Source organism: Aquarana catesbeiana, linkage group LG13 (assembly GCF_042186555.1).
Source record: "Aquarana catesbeiana isolate 2022-GZ linkage group LG13, ASM4218655v1, whole genome shotgun sequence".
NCBI lineage: Eukaryota > Metazoa > Chordata > Amphibia > Anura > Ranidae > Aquarana > Aquarana catesbeiana.
Window position 1 is genome coordinate 204,062,527 of NC_133336.1, and position 27,620 is coordinate 204,090,146.

Below are 27,620 nucleotides of genomic sequence, written 5' to 3' on the forward strand. Positions count from 1 at the left end.
TTTCTCTTCATAATAAAATCTTTATGGAAAAAAAAAAAAAGATAAGTACTTACATATGTTTTACAAAACGGCATAGTTTACCAACACTGTTGTTGATAACATTGACAACAATACATTCACTGAAAATTACAAGTGATATTATATGTGGACTCATATTCAATATGTCTGTATCATTTGTTTTTTCTTTGTATCATTAACCAACTTCGGCTGAAGAAACCTGATGTATCTTCTTAATTTGTACGCATGTTAAATTTCAATAAAAATTATTCTTAAAAAAAAAAAAAAAAACATTTATTTATTGACCAGAAATCTGTAGAAGAATGCTATACCTGACTCCAGCTGGGCTCCTCCACTTCTTCCTGGCTGGAAGGCCCAGGTTGGACATCAGAAGCCTCAGCTGGTATGGAAGGAAGCGTGGAAGGAAGAGTGGAGAGGGATTCCCTGACTTCAGTCTGGTCTGACAGAAATCGCAGTCTCTCGTAGTACCACAGCCTGGGGACATAAATGTCATCTGCTGCAGCTCCAGATCTCTGGGAATCTGTGACCTTCTTGCTCTCCCTAAGATATGTGCTCCTCAGGCCACCAATTTAAGCTTTCAAATAGGTGATGGTTGCTGTGGGGACCACCGGCTTCACCAACTCCAGCAGTTTCTCCAGCGCTGCCTGCCTCTTCTGTTTGTGGTTATAATGGGGGTGTCTGACCTGCCACAGACAGGGCAGCTCTCTGTACTTGTCAATAAACAGGGGCAGGAAATTGTGGTCGTTGAACCCATCCATTTTCTCTGCAAGACACAACACAAGACAAACCCTAATGTCAGGCCAAACTCCCCTAATCTTGTTACAATATAGGCTTCCATTTCGAAGCAGTATAGGCCCAAGTTTAGATCCTACCTTCGTTAGCACGATCGGCGTCTCCGATGCTCCTTCCTCCGCTCACAGATCGTACGTAAGACGCGCGCGTTACGATTTATACACACTGCGCATGCGTATAACTCCGTCCGCCCCTGAAGTTCTTTCTAGTCTATTCCCCGCCCCTTTTCGTTCGGCGCAGTGGGGGAAGAGCACATGGCGGATAGACAGCAGGTGCTTGCTAACTGTAGCAACGAGGAGGAGGAGGAGGAAAGGCCGGAGCCTGAAACGTCCCGATCCATAAGGAGATTAAAGGACTCAAATATGTCCTTTGGGGAGATGTTGGAGATGGTGGACATCCTGAAGAGGGCCGACTATGAGGGAAATTATGGGCCTTACCCCAACACCAATGTCTGAAAGGCCAAGATCATGGCGAAAGTGGTCAGGAGTCTGCACCGGAATTTTGGGGTACAACGATCCAAAGATCAGCTCAGGAAGCGGTGGTCGGACCTCAAATTACGAGAACATGAGCAGTACAGAAACATCCGGAGAGTGCTGCAAAAAAGTAAGTAGTTGTGCTGTGTTCCTATTCTTTTGGTGTTTATTACGTTTGTGCTGCTCCATGTGCTTTTAGGAACTGTTGTACAGTTTAAAATGGCAACTTTCATGTTCATGGGCACATTATTCGTTCGGATCACACATTTTTATTTCGGACAATAAAATACCATTGTTTAGGCCATATGCATTTGGCCACCATTTTGACGCCCTATACTTGTCTTCAAAGAATTGGGTTGTGTAGATGGCTTTGTTACTAGAATGAAATGCAAACTAGATTGTGTGTAAGGAGAGGACACTGAGCAGCTGTTTTCACATCTGGACACTGGAGCACTAGTGTGGGACACAAGAACACCCTTTTTATTAGGGGGCCCACACAGGTGCTCCAGTGTATACTATAGGGGGGTCTCCATCTGTGAAGCTTGTACCAAACAGGTAAAGTATTGCAGCTTGACAAAGGACACTAAAAAAGCTACATCTTGGAACTCTGCTAAAATTGACAATTGTACCCCACTTCCAAGCAATGTTTCATCTTTATAGTTCTGCCATAAAATATCTGTGTGCTAATTATACCATTTTTGTTTTACATAGGGGAGCAAAGACTCGGAGGACACCCCTCATCCGAGGAGACCAGAGCCCCCCCCCTCTGGAAGAAGGGGAAATCCCCCCAACACAAGATGAGCAGGAGGAAGAAGACGTGGTGGAACTAGTCACCACAACAGGTGAGTGTCTGCAACCACAGGCTCAGATAAGAGATGGATGGCGGCATTTTTTTTAAACCTAATTTATTTTGGGGTTCCTCTCTTTTTAGGTGATCGTGAGGGTGTGGATGAAGATCCTTTCACATCCGAAAGTGCCCAGATCCTGATCGGGGAGATCATGGGGTGTAATTTACAATTGGAAAACATCAAGCAAAACATCAATGATGTTATTCCAAAATATAAAAACATCATTGATGTTTTGGGGCGAGTTTAAAGCCCCTCCAAATCACTTTCTTCTTTTGTGTGCTACAATGTGCGAAATGTTTTTGTGATTTTTCCCTAAGCCAAATTTGGAGGATGCACACAGTGTGCCAACATGTGCTATCTGCCATCACGGGAGATCAATGGACGCATTTTGGGGGTGCAACGCCTTCCTCAATAATAAAGTAGCGGTGAGGAAGGGCTTTCTCCCCCAAAACACGTCCCTTGATCCCCCGTGATGGCAGATAGCACATGTTGACATTGGGAAATTTGTGTGCATCTTCCAAATTTGGCTTTTCCTGGAGTGATTTCCCCCCATCTGAACGCAATATCAAACACAGTTCCTAAATACTCATGTCTGATATTGCCTTCACGTTCTACCAAATGTGACGTTTGTAAGATCAAGATTTGTGTCTTTCTTGTGGGTTTTACAGAGGCCTGTTTTCTATAAAATGCACATTTTGATTTTGGATAATGACACCACAAAAATTGTTATACAACAAACATGTCGGTTTGTCAAAAAAACCTTTGGTAAATGCACATGTGATTGTGCTGGTATTAAAAAGATTGTTCATCAAGAATGTGTGGATTATTGTCTCAACGCTACAACACTTTTGGGGTGATGTAATTGTTGTTTGATGAGAAAATGGGGGTAATTTCCTAAGAGCAAATACTCTTTGCACTACAAGTGCAGTTTCAGTGTAGTAGTGCAAAGTGTCTTTGCATTTAGTAAATAACAGCCAACAGTGCTTTGTATAAGGTTACACAATCACGACATTTTCTGAACTCCACACATTTCTGTCAGGGTCAGCTAAAACAAACACAAGCAGTAAATGTCCACAAAGAAGAGCCTGGGGGGAGATGCCTGTCGAGAACTTGAGGTCCTGCAGGCTTCTCCCTGTGGCCAAATACCGCAGGGTAGCGACCAACCTCTGCTCCGGAGTGATGGCTTGCCTCATGCAGGTATCCTGCCTGCTGATATAGGGGGTCAGCGAAGCCAACAGACGGTGAAACACGGGGTCCGTCATCCGGAGAAAGTTCCTGAAATCATCAGGATTATTCACACGGATCTCACGGAGCAAAGGCATATGAGAGAACTCGTCACGCTGAAGCAACCAATTCTTGGTCCATGAACTCCTCCCCACCCTGTTCATGGACTGGACTTGTGTCAAGGTCAGGACCCCAACACCAAGCCCCCGCACAGCACAAACTCTACGAGGAGTACGCATACGAAACATGGCTAGAAAACGGTCGGCTGCTCAGAACGAAGTAACAGAACGCACTGAAGAACAGCAAGGCCTGTGAAGAGCGACCTGAAAAACAGTAACGAACGAACAAGAATACAATGACTAAGTCACGCGGAACTTGCTGCACGCACTGAAGAGCAGATACAAACCCACAAGCACAAACTGAACAGCAGAAAACGATCTGAAAGCCACGAGTCTGAAAAAGCGCAAATCGTCTCTCACCAAACTTTTACTAACACGAGATTAGCAAAAGGAGCCCAAAGGGTGCCGCGCTTGGTTCTGAACCGGCCTTTTCTAGTCTCGTCGTACGTGGTGTACGTGACCGTGTGGTTGGCGATTGGAAATTCCGACAACTTTGTGCGACCGTGTGTACGCAAAACAAGTTTGAGCCAACATCCGTCTGAAAAAATCCTAGGATTTTGTTGTCGGAATGTCCGAACAATGTCCGACCGTGTGTACGGGGCATCAGTGTAGGGCTCTATACATAGAATTATATTATACTATTTGTACTTCTATATCAGACTTCCTGCTGGCGGCTGGTTTTCATTCATTCGATTTGCACAAAGTTGTTCATGTTTTTTAGCACAGATATTAAATGTTTTATATTTTTATATCCAGCTTTAGAGAACTGTCTGATATTGGTGATATATAAAGACAACCAGGAGATGAAATATATCTCCATTATTAGGTTTATGTAGTTTAGACATACACTATATTACCAAAAGTATTGTGACGCCTGCCTTTACAAGCACATGAACTTTAATGGCATCTCAGTCTTAATCCTCGTACACACGATCAGATTTTTGGATGACCGTTCGTCCATTTTTTGTGGCATGCTAGTCTCATATCGAAAGTGAAGAGGTTACTCTCCATATGAAAATTCCCTTCTGACAGAATACAACTTCAGAAGTGACGTGATGTGTTGAATAGTTTTGTATGTATTCTTTCGTTTCTTAGCATGCATAGTCTTGCTCTCACAATTTATTTTGGATTAAACAAAAATCAGATACTGAGTTCATGTACGATAAAAATTTTATAGCCTGCACATCCAGCTTTTGTCGGACGAAAAATCGGAATTGGCTGTCAAAAGCACCATACTAACGATCATGTTGGATTAGAAGGCCTGGCTTGCAGTCTCCACTCTAAATAATACCAAAGATGTTCTATCGGGTTGAGGTCAGGTCTCTGTGCAGGCCAGTCAAGTTCCTCCACCCCAAACTCACTCATCTATGTCTTTATGGACCTTGCTTTGTGCACTGGCAAATCATTTGGTGGAGGGGCGATTATGGTGTGGGGGGGTATTATGGAGTGGGGGGAGGGGGGATTATGGTGTGGGGGGAGGGGGGATTATGCTGTGGGGGGTGTTTTTCAGGGGTTGGATTTGGCCTCTTAATTCCAGTGAAGAGAACTCTTAAGGCATCAGCATACCAAGACATTTTGGACAATTTCATTCTCTCAACTTTGTGTGAACAGTTTGGGGATGGCTCCTTCCTGTTCCAAAATGACTGTGTACCAGTGCACAAAGCAAGGTCCATAAAAACATGGATGAGCGAGTTTGGGGTGGAGGAACTTGACTGGCCTGCACAGAGTCCTGACCTCAACCCGATAGGACACCTTTGGGATGAATTAGAGCAGAGTCTGCGAGCCAGGCCTTCTCATCCAACATTAGTGCCTGACCTCACAAATGTGCTTCTGGAAGAATGGTCAAACATTCCCATAGACACCCTCCTAAACCTTGTGGACAGCATTCCCAGAAGAAATGAAGCTGTTATAGCTGAAAAGGGTGGGCCAACTCCATATTGAACCCTACAGACTAAGACTGGGATGCCATTAAAGTTCATGTGTGTGTAAAGGCCAGTGTCCCAATACTTTTGGTAATCTAGTGTAATAGTCCAGTATTGGATATTTAGGCTCCATGCACACTGGCTTGATACATTGCTGCTACTATAGGAGTTTTGTATTCTGCCTGTAGAAGCAGCTCCATGTTCCAAGACATACTTTGAGCTCAATGTTTAGAGGTAGGAAAAAAAACCTTCTGGTTCATGTTTCTGATTGGAGCTTTCTGGCAGAAAAAATGCAAAACTCTCCTAAACTCGTCTAAACTTTGTACAATAAAATCTCTATAAGAAAGTTTTTTTCTGCTAAGGGAACTGACATTTTTTAAGCCCAGTGTGCATGGAGCCTTATGGAGCCTAAAGATGGAAAGTGATGACATTTTCATATTTCTATATTATTTATGTGGTTTAGATATAAAACTGTCCCAGAATATTATTGTCTCAGTCAGTCCTGTTATACTCACTGTAATTCCTCTATCCGGCTTGTTGTCAGAGCTTCCATCAGATCCCTGAATTGAGGACCCTCCAGATTGTTCCCAGACAGGTCCAGTGTCCTCAGTGTCTGGTTATTTCTTATTCCAGATGCCAGGTGGGGGCAGGAACTGTCTGTCAGGTGATTAGAGGACAATCTGCAGAAGAAGAGAAGAATGTTACCAGAAGAAAATGAATTTCTCCCCCAGGAATGAATGTAACTATTCTCTACATGAATGGAACTCATTTCTCTTTATTGGAATCATTAATATGAGATCACTTTATAAAAGACGATCGATCATCTACACTATTGGAGGATTTCTCTTTTTGTGGATCCCAATTACTAAATGTGAGATGAGAAGTGGATGAGGTGGTGTGATCCATTCATTATTCCTGTATGGGGATTGGACCATACACACTCACACTGACCTCTAGGCTTTCACCTCCAACTTTCTGCTAAGTCTTGGATTCAGTTGTGGAGATTCACTTTGATGGTCACAGAAGTCTCACTCATGTTGTGGAAACTTCATTGATTAAAAGTGACATCATTGTACTTTGGGATTTCCTTTGAACATCATGGTGGAGGATTTGATCTTATGGTGTGGAGAAGATTTTATTATTACCGTTCTTTATTTGGAACTTTTTTGAAAATGTTGTACTAATATTGCTGCACTAATTTTATATCTGCTGATTATAAATTCTCTTCATTAGTTATCAGTGAAATAGTCTCCATACCATTGTTATATATACACTTATAGGGAGTTTTGTGATGAGGAGTCTCACTTTTATTGTTATATTGTCACATTTATATTGTGTGAATGTTATATACTAGTGCTGCAGTCTTCCATATTATACTAGATGTGATAATTCCACCAATAGGGATCAGATATAACAATTCCATTCACTACAAAAATACTTTCATACATGTGAGGAAGGGCAGATCTCCTCCAATCTATTCACAGATACTTCAATCTATATAACATATAATGTACAAAAATACATAAACATGAAGAGCAACAAAGTTATCTCATAAATTACAAATATCAAGAGAAAGTTCATAAATGTGAAAAAGCAGAATTCCTACAAGCCATTCACCACTACTTCCATCTCCAATCACCATACAGTGACTTGTGTAGTAAGACCCCTTTCACACTGCAGAGCCGATAAAACAGCCCTAAATCGCTGGTCATTTTTGCAGTGCTTTAGTGGTGATTTAGCTGCGCTTTTCGTGCGCTAGTGGGCCGGTGACAACGGGACCTTAAAGTGGAGCTCCACCCATATTTTAAAGTAATTTCCCTCCAAATCCGCTGTGTGTGCTGATAAAGAATTGGCATATTTTTCCCTTAAACTCACTTTTATATACTGTATAGTAGTCGGCACTTCCTGTCCTCGGCCGCGGCCCAGCATTTCCTCCCCTCTCTGCAATGCCTCCTGGGATATATTTGTCATCAATCCCAGGAGACAATAGGCATCGCTGGGCCGTAGCATCGCTTTTGTTGCCATGGTTACCAAAGCTTCTCATACACAGTGATGGGCGGTGGGGGAGGCGGCTGGAGCATCTCAGCTCTGATTACATACAGAGCCCGGGGGAGGGGACAGACACACCATGTACTGATATATAATAGAGGAATATGATGGGGCAGTTTTAAGGGGGCAATTCTGATGGGGCAGTTTTAATGAGGGCAATATGATGGAGCAGTTTTGATGGTGGCAATATGATGGGGCAGTTTTGATGGGGCAGTTTTGATGGGGGCAGTTTTGATGGGGCAGTCTTGATGATGGCAATATGATGGGGTAGTTTTGGTGGGGCGATTCTGATGGGGCAGTTTTGATGTGGGCAATTCTGATGGGGGCAGTTTTGATGGGGCAATTCTGATGAGGGCAATTTTGATGGGGCAGTTTTGATGGTGGCAATATGATGGGGCAGTTTTGATGGGGCAATTCTGATGGGGCAATTTTGATGGGGCAGTTTTGATAGTGGCAATATGATGGGGCAGTTTTGATGGGGTATTTCTGATGGGGGCAGTTTTGATGGGGCAATATGATGGGGCAGGTTTGATGGGGCAATTCTGATGGTGGCAATATGATGGGGCAGTTTTGATGGGGCAATTCTGATGGGGGCAATTTTGATGGGGCAGTTTTGATGGTGGCAATATCATGGGGCAGTTTTGTTGGGGCAATTCTGATGAGGGCAATTTTGATGGGGGCAGTTTTGATGGGGCAGTTTTTATGGGGCAATTCTGATGGGGGCAATTTTGATGGGGCAGTCTTGATGATGGCAATATGATGGGGTAGTTTTGGTTGGGCAATTCTGATGGGGCAGTTTTGATGGGGCAATTCTGATGGGGGCAATTTTGATGGGGCAGTTTTGATGGTGGCAATATGATGGGGCAGTTTTAATGGGGACAGTTTTGATGGGGGCAATATGATGGGGCAGTTTTGATGGGACAATTCTGATGGTGGCAATATGATGGGGCAGTTTTGATGGGGCAATTCTGATGGGGGCAATTTTGATGGGGCAGTCTTGATGGCAATATGATGGGGTAGATTTGGTGGGGCAATTCTGATGGGGCAGTTTTGATGTGGGCAATTCTGATGGGGCAGTTTTGATGGGGCAATATAATGGGGCAGTTTTGATGGTGGCAATATGATGGAGCAGTTTTGATGGAGGCAGTTTTGATGGGGCAATTTTGATGGGGTAGTTTTGATGGGGGCAATATGATGGGGCAGTTTTTATGGGGCAATTCTGATGGTGTCAATATGATGGGGCAGTTTTGATGGGGGAAGTTTTGATGGTTCAATTCTGATGGGGCAATTTTGATGGGGCAGTTTTGATGGTGGCAATATGATGGGGCAGTTTTGATGGGGACATTCTGATGGGGTCAATTTTGATAGGGCAGTTTTGATGGGGCAATATGATGGGGCAGTTTTGATGGGGCAATTCTGATGGTGGCAATATGATGGGGGAAGTTTTGATGGGGCAATTCTGATAGGGCAATTTTGATGGTGGCAATATGATGGGGCTGTTTTGATGGGGGCAGTTTTGATGGGGAAAATTTTGATGGGGGGCAGTTTTGATGGGGCAGTTTTGATGGGGCAATTCTGATGGTGGCAATATGATGGGCAGTTTTGATGGGGCAATTCTGTTGGGGGCAATTTTGATGGGGCAGTTTTGATTTTGGCAATATGATGGGGCAGTTTTGATGGGGGCATGTGATGGGTGTTATGATACGCTTTGCTGGGGGCAATGTGATGCGATTTGTGGGGGGTGTTGTGATGCGAATTGCGGGGAGTGATGTAATGCCATTTGCGGGGGATGTTGTGAAGCAATTTGCAGGGGGCCATGTGATGCGATTTGCGGGGGTGTTGTGATGCGATTTGCGGGGGTGTTGTGATGCGATTTGCAGGGGGCGTTGTGATGCGATTTGCGGGGGTGTTGTGATGTGATTTGCGGGGGTTGTTGTGATGCAATTTTCTCAGGACAATGTGATGTCATAGAAATTCATCTTTACTTGCTCTACGCCATTTGCAGGTAGGCAATGCAAGAAATAATACAATTGTAATTTATTTACTTATTCCTGGAGGGAGGAGGGGAGGAGAGGTTTGCATAGCTAAGGGGCAGTAACTTCCTCTGACACTGCCGTAGCTATGGAAACCTGACCTGAAACCTATCACGCTGCTTGTGCTGCACTGAGCATGTGCGAGATCTACAAGGATGAGATCCAGGAAGAAATACAGTCTGGCTTCAGATGCCCACACTTAAGATGGCCACGGCCTGCTGGAAGTTTATAAAATAACAAACTAATGCTATAATCTAACAAAACGGACCTTAGTTTACAGACTAACTTTACTAGCATACATTAAGCTTGTGTATTATAGGGCTATTTTTATTTAAAAAGTATACATTCGGCCGGAACACAGCTTTAAAAAAAGAAAAAAGACCAGTTTTGCGGCGCGTTCAAAGTGCTTGGAAGTGCTGCCCATTCATTTCAATGGGTAGGGGTGTTTTGGGAGCACTATTTATAATGCTCATAACCCGCCCCAAAGATGCTGCTTGCAGGACTTTTTCTAATGTCCCACAAGCGCACCGCCCGAGTGTGAAAGCACTCATACAAATAAATGGGAGGCAGTTTTCAGGTGCTATTTCTAGTGCTAAAATGTCTGAAAACTGCCTCAGTGTGAAGGGGGTCTAACAGAAATACCAGAGATTCATCCAGATGGATTAAATCAATGCTGATCAACTTCCACCTCTTTGCAGCAACTTCAATCAACCTCCCCCACACCGGTGAGCAAACATGTCACTTACCAAAAGGTTTGTCCCCACAAGGCCCAGACACGCTTGTTTATATCCTTCCAGCAGCGCCACCCCGCTCAAGCCGGCTTCCGATGAGAACAGACTGTGCCACGGAATGTCAGACCTCCAGGTAATATCTCCAATATCACCCGAGATATCCAGACAATGGCCACAATCACATTACATAGAAAAGAAAAAGCCTCCATAGTGCATAATCCTTAAATATATATAGAATCACAGATTGTACACTTCCATCATATACACGAGTATACAAAGAACTCAGAGCACACACCGCTCTGGACTGCAGCCGTGTATGATGGAGTCCAGGCAGTGACATGGAGGATTTTTATCTTCTATGTAATGTGATTGCGGCCATTGTCTGGACACCTCGGGTGATATTGTATTTTTGCACATTATATGTTATACAGACTGAAGTAGCTGTGAATTTGTATTATTGATCAGTATTGGTGGAGTTATCACATCTACATTAGAAGTGTTGGTATTCGGACACATTGTAGGTTGCAGATTTCTCATTTGTCTCATCACACATTTTATCACTAAGTGTAGAGCTCTATACATAGAATTATATTATACTATTTGTACTTCTATATCAGACTTCCTGCTGGCGGCTGGTTTTCATTCATTCGATTTGCAGAAAGTTGTTCATGTTTTTTAGTGCAGATATTAAATGTTTTATATTTTTATATCCAGCTTTAGAGAACTGTCTGATATTGGTGATATATAAAGACAACCAGGAGATGAAATATATCTCCATTATTATTAGGTTTATGTAGTTTAGACATACACTATATTACCAAAAGTATTGTGACGCCTGCCTTTACAAGCACATGAACTTTAATGGCATCTCAGTCTTAATCCTCGTACACACAATCAGATTTTTGGATGACCGTTCGTCCATTTTTTGTGGCATGCTAGTCTCATATCGAAAGTGAAGAGGTTACTCTCCATATGAAAATTCCCTTCTGACAGAATACAACTTCAGAAGTGACGTGATGTGTTGAATAGTTTTGTATGTATTCTTTCGTTTCTTAGCATGCATAGTCTTGCTCTCACAATTTATTTTGGATTAAACAAAAATTAGATACTGAGTTCATGTACGATAAAAATTTTATAGCCTGCACATCCAGCTTTTGTCGGACGAAAAATCGGAATTGGCTGTCAAAAGCACCATACTAACGATCATGTTGGATTAGAAGGCCTGGCTTGCAGTCTCCACTCTAAATAATACCAAAGATGTTCTATCGGGTTGAGGTCAGGTCTCTGTGCAGGCCAGTCAAGTTCCTCCACCCCAAACTCACTCATCTATGTCTTTATGGACCTTGCTTTGTGCACTGGCAAATCATTTGGTGGAGGGGCGATTATGGTGTGGGGGGGTATTATGGAGTGGGGGCAGGGGGGATTATGGAGTGGGGGGAGGGGGGATTATGGTGTGGGGGGTGTTTTTCAGGGGTTGGATTTGGCCTCTTAATTCCAGTGAAGGGAACTCTTAAGGCATCAGCATACCAAGACATTTTGGACAATTTCATTCTCTCAACTTTGTGTGAACAGTTTGGGGATGGCTCCTTCCTGTTCCAAAATGACTGTGTACCAGTGCACAAAGCAAGGTCCATAAAAACATGGATGAGGGAGTTTGGGGTGGAGGAACTTGACTGGCCTGCACAGAGTCCTGACCTCAACCCGATAGGACGCCTTTGGGATGAATTAGAGCAGAGTCTGCGAGCCAGGCCTTCTCATCCAACATTAGTGCCTCACCTCACAAATGTGCTTCTGGAAGAATGGTCAAACATTCCCATAGACACACTCCTAAACCTTGTGGACAGCATTCCCAGAAGAAATGAAGCTGTTATAGCTGAAAAGGGTGGGCCAACTCCATATTGAACCCTACAGACTAAGACTGGGATGCCATTAAAGTTCATGTGTGTGTAAAGGCCAGTGTCCCAATACTTTTGGTAATCTAGTGTAATAGTCCAGTATTGGATATTTAGGCTCCATGCACACTGGCTTGATACATTGCTGCTACTATAGGAGTTTTGTATTCTGCCTGTAGAAGCAGCTCCATGTTCCAAGACATACTTTGAGCTCAATGTTTAGAGGCAGGAAAAAAAACCTTCTGGTTCATGTTTCTGATTGGAGCTTTCTGGCAGAAAAAATGCAAAACTCTCCTAAACTCATCTAAACTTTGTACAATAAAATCTCTATATGAAAGTGTTTTTCTGCCAAGGGAACTGACATTTTTTAAGCCCAGTGTGCATGGAGCCTTATGGAGTCTAAAGATGGAATGTGATGACATTTTCATATTTCTATATTATTTATGTGGTTTAGATATAAAACTGTCCCAGAATATTATTGTCTCAGTCAGTCCTGTTATACTCACTGTAATTTCTCTATCCAGCTTGTTGTCAGAGCTTCCATCAGATCCCTGAAATGAGGACCCTCCAGATTGTTCCCATACAGGTTCAGTGTCCTCAGTGTCTGGTTATTTCTTATTCCAGATGCCAGGTGGAGGCAGGAACTGTCTGTCAGGTGATTATTATACAATCTGTAGAAGAAGAGAAGAATGTTACCAGAAGAAAATGAATTTCTCCCCCAGGAATGAATGTAACTATTCTCTACATGAATGGAACTCATTTCTCTTTATTGGAATCATTAATATGAGATCACTTTATAAAAGACGATCGATCATCTACACTATTGGAGGATTTCTCTTTTTGTGGATCCCAATTACTAAATGTGACATGAGAAGTGGATGAGGTGGTGTGATCCATTCATTATTCCTGTATGGGGATTGGACCATACACACTCACACTGACCTCTAGGCTTTCACCTCCAACCTTCTGCTAAGTCTTGGATTCAGTTGTGGGGATTCACTTTGATGGTCACAGAAGTCTCACTCATGTTGTGGAAACTTCATTGATTAAAAGTGACATCATTGTACTTTGGGGTTTTCTTTTGAACATCATGGTGGAGGATTTGATCTTATGGTGTGGAGAAGATTTTATTATTACCGTTCTTTATTTGGAACTTTTTTGAAAATGTTGTACTAATATTGCTGCACTAATTTTATATCTGCTGATTATAAATTCTCTTCATTAGTTATCAGTGAAATAGTCTCCATACCATTGTTATATATACACTTATAGGGAGTTTTGTGATGAGGAGTCTCACTTTTATTGTTATATTGTCACATTTATATTGTGTGAATGTTATATACTAGTGCTGCAGTCTTCCATATTATACTAGATGTGATAATTCCACCAATAGGGATCAGATATAACAATTCCATTCACTACAAAAATACTTTCATACATGTGAGGAAGGGCAGATCTCCTCCACTCTATTCACAGATACTTCAATCTATATATCATATAATGTACAAAAATACATAAACATGAAGAGCAACAAAGTTATCTTATAAAATTACAAATATCAAGAGAAAGTTCATAAATGTGTAAAAGCAGATTTCCTACAAGCCATTCACCACTACTTCCATCTCCAATCACCATACAGTGACTTGTGTAGTAAGACCCCTTTCACACTGCAGAGCCGATAAAACAGCCCTAAATCGCTGGTCATTTTTGTGGTGCTTTAGCTGCGCTTTTCGTGCCCTAGTGGGCCGGTGACAACGGGACCTTAAAGTGGAGCTCCACCCATATTTTAAAGTAATTTCCCTCCAAATCCGCTGTGTGTGCTGATAAAGAATTGGCATATTTTTCCCTTAAACTCACTTTTATATACTGTATAGTAGTCGGCACTTCCTGTCCTCGGCCCAGCATTTCCTCCCCTCTCTGCAATGCCTCCTGGGATATATTTGTCATCAATCCCAGGAGACAATAGGCATCGCTGGGCCGTAGCATCGCTTTTGTTGCCATGGTTACCAAAGCTTCTCATACACAGTGATGGGCGGTGGGGGAGGTGGCTGGAGCATCTCAGCTCTGATTACATACAGAGCCCGGGGGAGGGGACAGACACACCATGTACTGATTTATAATAGAGGAATATGATGGGGCAGTTTTAAGGGGGCAATTCTGATGGGGCAATTCTGATGGGGCAGTTTTGATGAGGGCAATATGATGGAGCAGTTTTGATGGTGGCAATATGATGGGGCAGTTTTGATGGGGCAGTTCTGATGGAAGCAATTTTGATGGGGCAGTTTTGATGGTGGCAATATGATGGGGCAGTTTTGATGGGGACAGTTTTGATGGAGGCAATATGATGGGGCAGTTTTGATGGGGCAATTCTGATGGTGGCAATATGATGGGGCAGTTTTGATGGGGCAATTCTGATGGGGGCAATTTTGATGGGGCAGTTTTGATGGTGGCAATATCATGGGGCAGTGTTGATGGGGCAATTCTGATGGAGGCAATTTTGATGGGGCAGTCTTGATGATGGCAATATGATGGGGTAGTTTTGGTGGGGTAATTTTGATGGGGCAGTTTTGATGTGGGCAATTGTGATGGAGGCAGTTTTGATGGGGCAATATAATGGGGCAGTTTTGATGGTGGCAATATGATGGAGCAGTTTTGATGGAGGCAGTTTTGATGGGGCAATTTTGATGGGGGCAATATGATGGGGCAGTTTTTATGGGGCAATTCTGATGGTGTCAATATGATGGGGCAGTTTTGATGGGGCAATATGATGGGGCAGTTTTGATGGGGACATTCTGATGGTGGCAATATGATGGGGCAGTTTTGATGGGGACATTCTGATGGGGTCAAGTTTGATGGGGCAGTTTTGATGGTGGCAATATGATGGGGCAGTTTTGATGGGGAAAATTTTGATGGGGGGCAGCTTTGATGGGGGCAGTTTTGATGGGGCAGTTTTGATGGGGTAATTCTGACGGTGGCAATATGATGGGCAGTTTTGATGGTGGCAGTTTTGATGGGGCAATTCTGATGGGGGCAATTTTGATGGGGCAGTTTTGATGGTGGCAATATGATGGGGCAGTTTTGATGGGGGCATGTGATGGGTGTTATGATACGCTTTGCTGGGGGCAATGTGATGCGATTTGTGGGGGGTGTTGTAATGCGAATTGCGGGGAGTGATGTAATGCCATTTGCGGGGGATGTTGTGAAGCAATTTGCAGGGGGCTATGTGATGCGATTTGTGGGGGGTGTTGTGATGTGATTTGCAGGGAGTGATGTGATGCCATTTGTGGGGGTGTTGTGATACAATTTGTGGGGGGCTATGTGATGCGATTTGTGGGGGTGTTGTGATGCAATTTTCGAGGGGTGTTGTGATGCGATTTAGGGGAGCTGTATGATGTGATTTGCTGGGGGCAATGTGATGCAATTTTTTCGGGGGGTGTTGTGATACAATTTGCAGGGAGCGATGTGAAGCCATTTGTGGGGGGTGTTGTGATGCGATTTGCGGGGGGCTATGTGATGCGATTTGTGAGGGTGTTGTGATGCAATTTGCGGGGGTGTTGTGATGTGATTTGTGGGGAGCTGTATGATGCGATTTGCAGGGGGTGTTGTGATGCGATTTGCGGGGGCTACGTGATGCAATTTGTGGGGGTGTTGTGATGCGATTTGCGTTGGTTGTTGTGATGCAATTTTCTCAGGACGATGTGATGTCATAGAAATTCATCTTTACTTGCACTACGCCATTTGCAGGTAGGCAATGCAAGAAATAATGCAATTGTAATTTATTTCCTTATTCCTGGAGGGAGGAGGGGAGGAGAGGTTTGCATAGCTAAGGGGCAGTAACTTCCTCTGACACTGCCGTAGCTATGGAAACCTGACCTGAAACCTATCACGCTGCTTGTGCTGCACTGAGCATGTGCGAGATCTACAAGGATGAGATCCAGGAAGAAATACAGTCTGGCTTCAGATGCCCACACTTAAGATGGCCACGGCCTGCTGGAAGTTTATAAAATAACAAACTAATGCTATAATCTAACAAAACGGACCTTAGTTTACAGACTAACTTTACTAGCATACATTAAGCTTGTGTATTATAGGGCTATTTTTATTTAAAAAGTATACATTCGGCCAGAACACAGCTTTAAAAAAAGAAAAAAGACCAGTTTTGCGGCGCGTTCAAAGTGCTTGGAAGTGCTGCCCATTCATTTCAATGGGTAGGGGCATTTTGGGAGCGCTATTTATAATGCTCATAACCCGCCCCAAAGATGCTGCTTGCAGGACTTTTTCTAATGTCCCACAAGCGCACCGCCCGAGTGTGAAAGAACTCATACAAATAAATGAGAGGCAGTTTTCAGGTGCTATTTCTAGTGCTAAAATGTCTGAAAACTGCCTCAGTGTGAAAGGGGTCTAACAGAAATACCAGAGATTCATCCAGATGGATTAAATCAATGCTGATCAACTTCCACCTCTTTGCAGCAACTTCAATCAACCTCCCCCACACCGGTGAGCAAACATGTCACTTACCAAAAGGTTTGTCCCCACAAGGCCCAGACACGCTTGTTTATATCCTTCCAGCAGCGCCACTCCGCTCAAGCCGGCTTCCGATGAGAACAGACTGTGCCACGGAATGTCAGACCTCCAGGTAGTATCTCCAATATCACCCGAGGTATCCAGACAATGGCCGCAATCACATTACATAGAAAAGAAAAAGCCTCCATAGTGCATAATCCTTAAATATATATAGAATCACAGATTGTACACTTCCATCATATACACGAGTATACACAGAACTCAGAGCACACACCGCTCCGGACTGCAGCCATGTATGATGGAGTCCAGGCAGTGACATGGAGGCTTTTTCTTTTCTATGTAATGTGATTGCGGCCATTGTCTGGACACCTCGGGTGATATTGTATTTTTGCACATTATATGTTATAAAGACTGAAGTAGCTGTGAATTTGTATTATTGATCAGTATTGGTGGAGTTATGACATCTACATTAGAAGTGTTGGTATTCGGACACATTGTAGGTTGCAGATTTCTCATTTGTCTCATCACACATTTTATCACTAAGTGTAGGGCTCTATACATAGAATTATATTACACTATTTGTACTTCTATATCAGACTTCCTGCTGGCGGCTGGTTTTCATTCATTCGATTTGCACAAAGTTGTTCATGTTTTTTAGTGCAGATATTAAATGTTTTATATTTTTATATCCAGCTTTACAGAACTGTCTGATATTGGTGATATATAAAGACAACCAGGAGATGAAATATATCTCCATTATTAGGTTTATGTAGTTTAGACATACACTATATTACCAAAAGTATTGTGACGCCTGCCTTTACAAGCACATGAACTTTAATGGCATCTCAGTCTTAATCCTCGTACACACGATCAGATTTTTGGATGACCGTTCGTCCATTTTTTTGTGGCATGCTAGTCTCATATCGAAAGTGAAGAGGTTACTCTCCATATGAAAATTCCCTTCTGACAGAATACAACTTCAGAAGTGACGTGATGTGTTGAATAGTTTTGTATGTATTCTTTCATTTCTTAGCATGCATAGTCTTGCTCTCACAATTTATTTTGGATCAAACAAAAATCAGATGCTGAGTTCACGTACGATAAAAATTTTATAGCCTGCACATCCAGCTTTTGTCAGATGAAAAATCGGAATTGGCTGTCAAAAGCACCATACTAACGATCATGTTGGATTAGAAGGCCTGGCTTGCAGTCTCCACTCTAAATAATACCAAAGATGTTCTATCGGGTTGAGGTCAGGTCTCTGTGCAGGCCAGTCAAGTTCCTCCACCCCAAACTCACTCATTTATGTTTTTATGGACCTTGCTTTGTGCACTGGCAAATCATTTGGTGGAGGGGCGATTATGGTGTGGGGGGGTATTATGGAGTGGGGGGAGGGGGGATTATGGTGTGGGGGGGAGGGGGGATTATGGTGTGGGGGGTGTTTTTCAGGGGTTGGATTTGGCCTCTTAATTCCAGTGAAGGGAACTCTTAAGGCATCAGCATACCAAGACATTTTGGACAATTTCATTCTCTCAACTTTGTGGGAACAGTTTGGGGATGGCCCCGTCCTGTTCCAAAATGACTGTGTACCAGTGCACAAAGCAAGGTTCATAAAAACATGGATGAGCGAGTTTGGGGTGGAGGAACTTGACTGGCCTGCACAGAGTCCTGACCTCAACTCGATAGGACACGTTTGCGATGAATTAGAGCAGAGTCTGCGAGCCAGGCCTTCTCATCCAACATTAGTGCCTGACCTCACAAATGTGCTTCTGGAAGAATGGTCAAACATTCCCATAGACACACTCCTAAACCTTGTGGACAGCATTCCCAGAAGAAATTAAGCTGTTATAGCTGAAAAGGGTGGGTCAACTCCATATTGAACCCTACAGACTAAGACTGGGATGCCATTAAAGTTCATGTGTGTGTAAAGGCAGGTGTCCCAATACTTTTGGTAATCTAGTGTAATAGTCCAGTATTGGATATTTAGGCTCCATGCACACTGGCTTGATACATTGCTGCTACTATAGGAGTTTTGTATTCTGCCTGTAGAAGCAGCTCCATGTTCCAAGACATACTTTGAGCTCAATGTTTAGAGGCAGGAAAAAAAAACTTCTGGTTCATGTTTCTGATTGGAGCTTTCTGGCAGAAAAAATGCAAAACTCTCCTAAACTCGTCTAAACTTTGTACAATAAAATCTCCATATGAAAGTGTTTTTCTGCCAAGGGAACTGACATTTTTTAAGCCCAGTGTGCATGGAGCCTTATGGAGTCTAAAGATGGAAAGTGATGACATTTTCATATTTCTATATTATTTATGTGGTTTAGATATAAAACTGTCCCAGAATATTATTGTCTCAGTCAGTCCTGTTATACTCACTCTAATTTCTCTATCCGGCTTGTTGTCAGAGCTTCCATCAGATCCCTGAAATGAGGACCCTTCAGATTGTTCCTAGACAGGTTCAGTGTCCTCAGTGTCTGGTTATTTCTTATTCCAGATGCCAGGTGGGGGCAGGAACTGTCTGTCAGGTGATTATCATACAATCTGTAGAAGAAGAGAAGAATGTTACCAGAAGAAAATGAATTTCTCCCCCAGGAATGAATGTAACTATTCTCTACATGAATGGAACTCATTTCTCTTTATTGGAATCATTAATATGAGATCACTTTATAAAAGACGATCGATCATCTACACTATTGGAGGATTTCTCTTTTTGTGGATCCCAATTACTAAATGTGACATGAGAAGTGGATGAGGTGGTGTGATCCATTCATTATTCCTGTATGGGGATTGGACCATACACACTCACACTGACCTCTAGGCTTTCACCTCCAACCTTCTGCTAAGTCTTAGATTCAGTTGTGGAGATTCACTTTGATGGTCACAGAAGTCTCACTCATGTTGTGGAAACTTCATTGACTAAAAGTGACACCATTGTACTTTGGGATTTCCTTTGAACATCATGGTGGAGGATTTGATCTTATGGTGTGGAGAAGATTTTATTATTACCGTTCTTTATTTGGAACTTTTTTGAAAATGTTGTACTAATATTGCTGCACTAATTTTATATCTGCTGATTATAAATTCTCTTCATTAGTTATCAGTGAAATAGTCTCCATACCATTGTTATATATACACTTATAGGGAGTTTTGTGATGAGGAGTCTCACTTTTATTGTTATATTGTCACATTTATATTGTGTGAATGTTATATACTAGTGCTGCAGTCTTCCATATTATACTAGATGTGATAATTCCACCAATAGGGATCAGATATAACAATTATATTCACTACAAAAATACTTTCATACATGTGAGGAAGGGCAGATCTCCTCCAATCTATTCACAGCTACTTCAATCTATATAACATATAATGTACAAAAATACATAAACATGAAGAGCAACAAAGTTATCTTATAAAATTACAAATATCAAGAGAAAGTTCATAAATGTGAAAAAGCAGATTTCCTACAAGCCATTCACCACTACTTCCATCTCCAATCACCATACAGTGACTTGTGTAGTAAGACCCCTTTCACACTGCAGAGCCGATAAAACAGCCCTAAATCGCTGGTCATTTTTGCGGTGTTTTAGCTGCGCTTTTCGTGCGCTAGTGGGCCGGTGACAACGGGACCTTAAAGTGGAGCTCCACCCATATTTTAAAGTAATTTCCCTCCAAATCCGCTGTGTGTGCTGATAAAGAATTGGCATATTTTCCCCTTAAACTCACTTTTATATACTGTATAGTAGTCGGCACTTCCTGTCCTCGGCCGCGGCCCAGCATTTCCTCCCCCCTCTGCAATGCCTCCTGGGGGATATTTGTCATCAATCCCAGGAGACAATAGGCATCGCTGGGCCGTAGCATCGCTTTTGTTGCCATGGTTACCAAAGCTTCTCATACACAGTGATGGGCGGTGGGGGAGGCGGCTGGAGCATCTCAGCTCTGATTACATACAGAGCCCGGGGGAGGGGACAGACACACCATGTACTGATTTATAATAGAGGAATATGATGGGGCAGTTTTAAGGGGGCAATTCTGATGGAAGCAATTTTGATGGGGCAGTTTTGATGGTAGCAGTATGATGGGGCAGTTTTGATGGGGGCAGTTTTGATGGGGCAGTGTTGATGATGGCAATATGATGGGGTAGTTTTGGTGGGGCGATTCTGATGGGGCAGTTTTGATGGGGGAATTTTTGATGGGGCAATTCTGATGGGGCAATTTTGATGAGGCAGTTTTGATAGTGGCAATATGATGGGGCAGTTTTGATGGGGACAGTTTTGATGGGGTATTTCTGATGGGGGCAGTTTTGATGGGGGCAATATGATGGGGCAGTTTTGATGGGGCCATTCTGATGGTGGCAATATGATGGGGCAGTTTTGATGGGGCAATTCTGATGGGGGCAATTTTGATGGGGCAGTTTTGATGGTGGCAATATGATGGGGTAATTTTGGTGGGGCAATTCTGATGGGGCAGTTTTGATGGGGCAATTCTGATGGGGGCAATTTTGATGGGGCAGTTTTGATGGTGGCAATATGATGGGGCAGTTTTGATGGGGACAGTTTTGATGGGGGCAATATGATGGGGCAGTTTTGATGGGGCAATTCTGATGGTGGCAATATGATGGGGCAGTTTTGATGGGGCAATTCTGATGGGGGCAATTTTGATGGGGCAGTTTTGATGGTGGCAATATCATAGGGCAGTTTTGATGGGGCAATTCTGATGGGGGCAATTTTGATGGGGCAGTCTTGATGATGGCAATATGATGGGGTAGTTTTGGTGGGGCAATTCTGATGGGGCAGTTTTGATGTGGGCAATTCTGATGGGGGCAGTTTTGATGGGGCAATATAATGGGGCAGTTTTGATGGTGGTAATATGATGGAGCAGTTTTGATGGAGGCAGTTTTGATGGGGCAATTTTGATGGGGTAGTTTTGATGGGGGCAATATGATGGGGCAGTTTTTATGGGGCAATTCTGATGGTGTCAATATGATGGGGCAGTTTTGATGGGGGAAGTTTTGATGGGGCAATTCTGATGGGGGCAATTTTGATGGGGCAGTTTTGATGGTGGCAATATGATGGGGCAGTTTTGATGGGGTCAATTTTGATGGGGCAGTTTTGATGGGGCAATATGATGGGGCAGTTTTGATGGGGCAATTCTGATGGGGCAATTTTGATGGGGCAATTTTGATGGGGCAGTTTTGATGGTGGCAATATGATGGGGCAGTTTTGATGGGGGCAGTTTTGATGGGGAAAATTTTGATGAGGGGCAGTTTTGATGGGGGCAGTTTTGATGGGGCAGTTTTGATGGAGCAATTCTGATGGTGGCAATCTGATGGGCAGTTTTGATGGTGGCAGTTTTGATGGGGGCAGTTTTGATGGGGAAAATTTTGATGAGGGGCAGTTTTGATGGGGGCAGTTTTGATGGAGCAGTTTTGATGGAGCAATTCTGATGGTGGCAATCTGATGGGCAGTTTTGATGGTGGCAGTTTTGATGGGGCAATTCTGATGGGGGCAATTTTGATGGGGCAGTTTTGATGGTGGCAATATGATGGGGCAGTTTTGATGGGGGCATGTGATGGGTGTTATGATATGCTTTGCTGGGGGCAATGTGATGCGATTTGTGGGGGGTGTTGTGATGCGAATTGCGAGGAGTGATGTAATGCCATTTGCGGGGGATGTTGTGAAGCAATTTGCAGGGGGCTATGTGATGCGATTTGCGGGGGGTGTTGTGATGTGATTTGCAGGGAGCGATGTGATGCCATTTGTGGGGGTGTTGTGATACGATTTGTGGGGGGCTATGTGATGCGATTTGTGGGGGTGTTGTGATGCAATTTTCGAGGGGTGTTGTGATGCGATTTAGGGGAGCTGTATGATGTGATTTGCTGGGGGCAATGTGATGCGATTTTTTCGGGGGGTGTTGTGATACAATTTGCAGGGAGCGATGTGAAGCCATTTGTGGGGGGTGTTGTGATGCGATTTGCGGGGGGTTATGTGATGCGATTTGTGAGGGTGTTGTGATGCAATTTGCAGGGGGTGTTGTGATGTGATTCGTGGGGAGCTGTATGATGCGATTTGCGGGGGTGTTGTGATGCAATTTGCGGGGGCTATGTGATGCGATTTACTGGGGTGTTGTGATGCGATTTGCGGGGGTTGTTGTGATGCAATTTTCTCAGGACGATGTGATGTCATAGAAATTCATCTTTACTTGCTCTACACCATTTGCAGGTAGGCAATGCAAGAAATAATGCAATTGTAATTTATTTACTTATTCCTGGAGGGAGGAGGGGAGGAGAGGTTTGCATAGCTAAGGGGCAGTAACTTCCTCTGACACTGCCGTAGCTATGGAAACCTGACCTGAAACCTATCACGCTGCTTGTGCTGCACTGAGCATGTGCGAGATCTACAAGGATGAGATCCAGGAAGAAATACAGTCTGGCTTCAGATGCCCACACTTAGGATGGCCACGGCCTGCTGGAAGTTTATAAAATAACAAACTAATGCTATAAACTAACAAAACGGACCTTAGTTTACAGACTAACTTTACTAGAATACATTAAGCTTGTGTATTATAGGGCTATTTTTATTTAAAAAGTATACATTCGGCCGGAACACAGCTTTAAAAAAAGAAAAAAGACCAGTTTTGCGGCGCGTTCAAAGTGCTTGGAAGTGCTGCCCATTCATTTCAATGGGTAGGGGCGTTTTGGGAGCGCTATTTATAATGCTCATAACCCGCCCCAAAGATGCTGCTTGCAGGACTTTTTCTAATGTCCCACAAGCGCACCGCCCAAGTGTGAAAGAACTCATACAAATAAATGGGAGGCAGTTTTCAGGTGCTATTTCTAGCGCTGAAATGTCTGAAAACTGCCTCAGTGTGAAGGGGGTCTAACAGAAATACCAGAGATTCATCCAGATGGATTAAATCAATGCTGATCAACTCCCACCTCTTTGCAGCAACTTCAATCAACCTCCCCCACACCGGTGAGCAAACAGGTCACTTACCAAAAGGTTTGTCCCCACAAGGCCCAGACACGCTTATTTATATCCTTCCAGCAGCGCCACTCCGCTCAAGCCGGCTTCCGATGAGAACAGACTGTGCCACGGAATGTCAGACCTCCAGGTAGTATCTCCAATATCACCCGAGGTATCCAGACAATGGCCACAATCACATTACATAGAAAAGAAAAAGCCTCCATAGTGCATAATCCTTAAATATATATAGAATCACAGATTGTACACGTCCATCATATACACGAGTATACACAGAACTCAGAGCACACACCGCTCCGGACTGCAGCCGTGTATGATGGAGTCCAGGCAGTGACATGGAGGCTTTTCCTTTTCTATGTAATGTGATTGCGGCCATTGTCTGGACACCTTGGGTGATATTGTATTTTTGCACATTATATGTTATACAGACTGAAGTAGCTGTGAAATTTTATTATTGATCAGTATTGGTGGAGTTATCACATCTACATTAGAAGTGTTGGTATTCGGACACATTGTAGATTGCAGATTTCTCATTTGTCTCCTCACACATTTTATCACTAATGCCCCGTACACACGGTCGGATTTTCCGATGGACAATGTCTGATCGGAGCGTGTTGTCGGAAATTCCGACCGTGTGTGGGCTCCATCGGACATTTTCCATCGGATTTTCCGATACACAAAGTTGGACAGCAGGAGATAAAATTTTCCGACAACGAAATCTGATCGCGTCAATTCCGACCGTGTGTGGCCTTTTCCGACACACAGAGTGCCACGCATGCTCAGAAGAAATTCCGACACGGGACAGCTCGCTCTGGTAAACTTAGCGTTCGCAATGGATACAGCACTTTCGTCACACTGCAATGTTCAAAATGGTTTAATACAGTGCACTCTCTTCTTCTTTATAATGTGACAAGAATTAAGTAGTTTTGATGCTCATATTCACACACACTTCTCACAAACTTATTTCGTTACTATTTATCGGGATTCCCTCAATATATTTTGATTTCTCACATCTGACAACATATTTTTTTTTTTTTTGGCTTTAATGTAGATTCTTTTTTTGTGTTTCTCTTTTTTAATTTTTTTTTTGGTGATTTTGATTTGTACTCCCGAAAATGTTTGTGTGTTTTTTGTGACAAGTTCCCACAACACCATTATATGTTGTTCTATTTAATCTGTAGGAGATTGTTTGGTGTTGTTGTCCCTTGTTAATTTCACATTTTATGTTTTTAGAAATGTACCTGAATCATCACCAACAAACTGTCCTTTTTGGATGAAAACACACACAGGAGAGTAGAATTTACAGAAAAAAAATTATTAAGGGGTCGCAACTATAAAAAAACAAAGAGGGAGGCAACGCTGGAGAAACTGCAGAAGTGGGCGAAGCCTGGGACCCCCAGGGCAGACATCAATTATTTAAAAGCAAAATTGGGGGCCTGAGGAGTCCTTATCTTAGGGAGGGCAGTCTGGTCCAGAAGTCCCAGAGATCCGGAAAGCAGCAGATGACATCTGTGTCCCCAGGCTGTGGTCATACGAGAGACTGCATCTTCTGTCAGACCAGACTGAACCCAGGGCAATCACTCTCAGGTCTCCCTTCCACGCTTCCTTACAGGCTGTGGCTCTGGTGGTGGAGTTGTGGCAGCAGGAGGAGGAGGATCGTCGATCTCAATGACATCCGTCTTGGGTGTCAGTTCCCCACTCACCCCCTTACGTAGGACTTTATAAATCAGGTCCTCAGAGATCCTGCCTTGGCCCTCCTGCATGCCCTGCAATTTTTTGGCAGCCATGCAGGCAAAGGCCTCTTCAGGACTGGGGAAGGCTCGGAGGGACGCAGAAGCCTCCTGGATCAGCCTGTATGCTGAATCCTGCACAGGACTGGGAGTCATCTTCCTGGCTCGTTTATGTGGGAGGCGGAGGGGAGGGACCTGAGACTCAGTCAGGCTGCGACTGGTCCCAGGCTTCTCTTGGCTGACACTTAGCCCCGCCTCCTCCTGGCTGCCACTAATCCCCGCCTCCTCCTGGCTGCCACATTCCACAGCCTCCTCCTCGCTGAGGTCTTCCTGTGTATGAAAAAGGGACATAGTTTTAGTATTTTTTACATCAATCACACACAATTTTCACCTCCTGACTGCTGCAAATTGAATGTTAACAAATATAACAGACTATCCTTCTGAGCCCAGCAGTTTTCATTCTTGTCCCAATTTTGGGTGCCCACTACTGTCTATTGATATGTAAAACACTTTTTTTAATCAGCAAATAGTGATCAATAATAACATCTAGTAAACAACATTTATTTATTGGGGAAGCGATGGACGCATGGTAGACTAGCTCCGCACTATCCTGGGCCTTAACGGGAGAATACAGCGACTAAAAGCCCCATCTACCTTCACAAACTACCGGGTACAAACCGGCAACATCTCCGGATGCCTTCCCGCAAGAGAAAAGGTACGACAAAACCAGGGAAGATGACTGATTTCCTCATACAGCCGTGCCATCTCCCTGTCCAAGATGGCGCCGGCAGACATGCAGACGATATGCGCGGCCTAAGCTCCGGCACACAGAGAAGCCAGCACGGGAGACAGGGAACCAGCCACACATCCACTAAACCTCCTAACGGACAAGGTCAGTACCCACCACCCCCATCGGCATCATCTAGCCCTGCAAAAAGCAAATTGAAAATGTCCTCAGTTTCGGCGGAGACAGCGGACATCAGTGGCTTTGAGTCCTCCCTTGATGATACAAGAGAACTACAGGACTCCATTATTGACTTTCCCACACAAAACCAGCCAGTTATGGACACAACGCTCAAGGACATGCTGGTGTCCCTGCGTTCTACACTACATGCTGACATGCTAGCATTCACACAGCAATTCAAAACAGAGGTGGCAGCAGTAGATTCCAGAGTAACTCACATAGAGTCAAAGATGGGGGAATTTACATCTACCTTCAATGACCTAGTAGATGCACATAATGACAGGGATGATGAAATCCACGCCATTAAAACAAAATTAGCGGATTTGGAAGACAGATCGAGACGTAACAATGTCAAAATCCGGGGGATACCCGAATCGATCAAACCCCCAGACCTAAAAGAATACTTCACAAACATAATGAAAACAGCACTCCCAGAAACGCCCCTGGAGGATCTGATCATCGATCGGATTCACCGCCTTCCAAGACCCAGAAATATCCCGGAACATCTCCCCAGAGATAAAATAGTGAGAATCCACTTTTACCATATAAAAGATCAGTTTATGATGTTAGTCAAAGGAAGAGAAAACCTTCCACAAGAGCTACAGGATCTCTCCTTCTATGCTGACTTGTCTGCATTCACCATGCAACAGCGAAGACAGCTTGCAACTATAACTAAACCACTAAACAACCATCACATCCAGTACAGATGGCTGTACCCAGCAAAGCTTCTAATCACAAAAGAAGGCAAATCACAAGTGATTACAAATATTAAAGAAGGAATCTGTCTCCTGAGAGAGTGGCAACTCATTGATCCAAGCAACATCGGATATGACAAACCACACTCTCCCTCATCCACCCGAGCCAGTTCTGACACAGAAACGGGCTGAAATCCAACTAAATTAACAACGAGGAACCCCAATTGTCCCAGGAACAGCCACTTAGCCATTGTTGCTTTACCCCCCGAACTAAAAACGGAATAATATCCGTACAGATTCCTTACGGGATCGCTCTTTTTTATTGCTTGGTTTGGACACTCTATTCTTCTTGAATTTTTTTTTTCTTTTCCCCTCGTCTCTCTCCCTTTTTGTTTTTCTATTTACTCTTATATACAGGAACAAACGGTCGGACACATAGAACAGAGATACCAGAACTCCAGGGACCCTTGCTGCACCATCTCCACCATGAGGATAACCAACAACATCAAATCAACCCACTGCCTTCCTACATCACTCACTCCACCAAAGGTACGACACACAAAAACAGCAGAATGTCTTTTACTATCACATCGTTAAACGTTAAAGGTTTAAATAGCCCTCAT

At 43.5% G+C, this 27,620-nt stretch overlaps 1 protein-coding gene across 1 annotated transcript; it reads right to left on the bottom strand.

Moving 5' to 3' along the window:
* Positions 1-344: 344 nt before the first annotated feature.
* On the bottom strand, positions 345-26,133 carry LOC141116656 (ribonuclease inhibitor-like). The gene is made up of 5 exons (XM_073609049.1): positions 26,006-26,133; positions 19,002-19,166; positions 12,608-12,772; positions 5,912-6,076; positions 345-781 (listed from the first exon to the last, which is right to left on the bottom strand). Exons 1-5 carry the CDS (start codon positions 26,131-26,133, stop codon positions 733-735), a joined length of 672 nt encoding a protein of 223 aa, XP_073465150.1. The 3' UTR covers positions 345-732.
* Between the last annotated feature and the right edge of the window lie 1,487 nt (positions 26,134-27,620).

What these genes read in the sequence shown, in the direction of transcription:
- LOC141116656 (XM_073609049.1), bottom strand. Translation starts at nt 26,133, where the DNA reads ATGTCTGCCGGCGCCATCTTGGACAGGGAGATGGCACGGCTGTATGAG. An exon ending in AGCCGGATAGAGAAATTAGA is followed by an intron (nt 12,773 to 19,001) that starts GTGAGTATAACA and finishes CTTCTTCTACAG; the next exon opens with ATTGTATAATAATCACCTGA. An exon ending in AGCTGGATAGAGAAATTACA is followed by an intron (nt 6,077 to 12,607) that starts GTGAGTATAACA and finishes CTTCTTCTGCAG; the next exon opens with ATTGTCCTCTAATCACCTGA.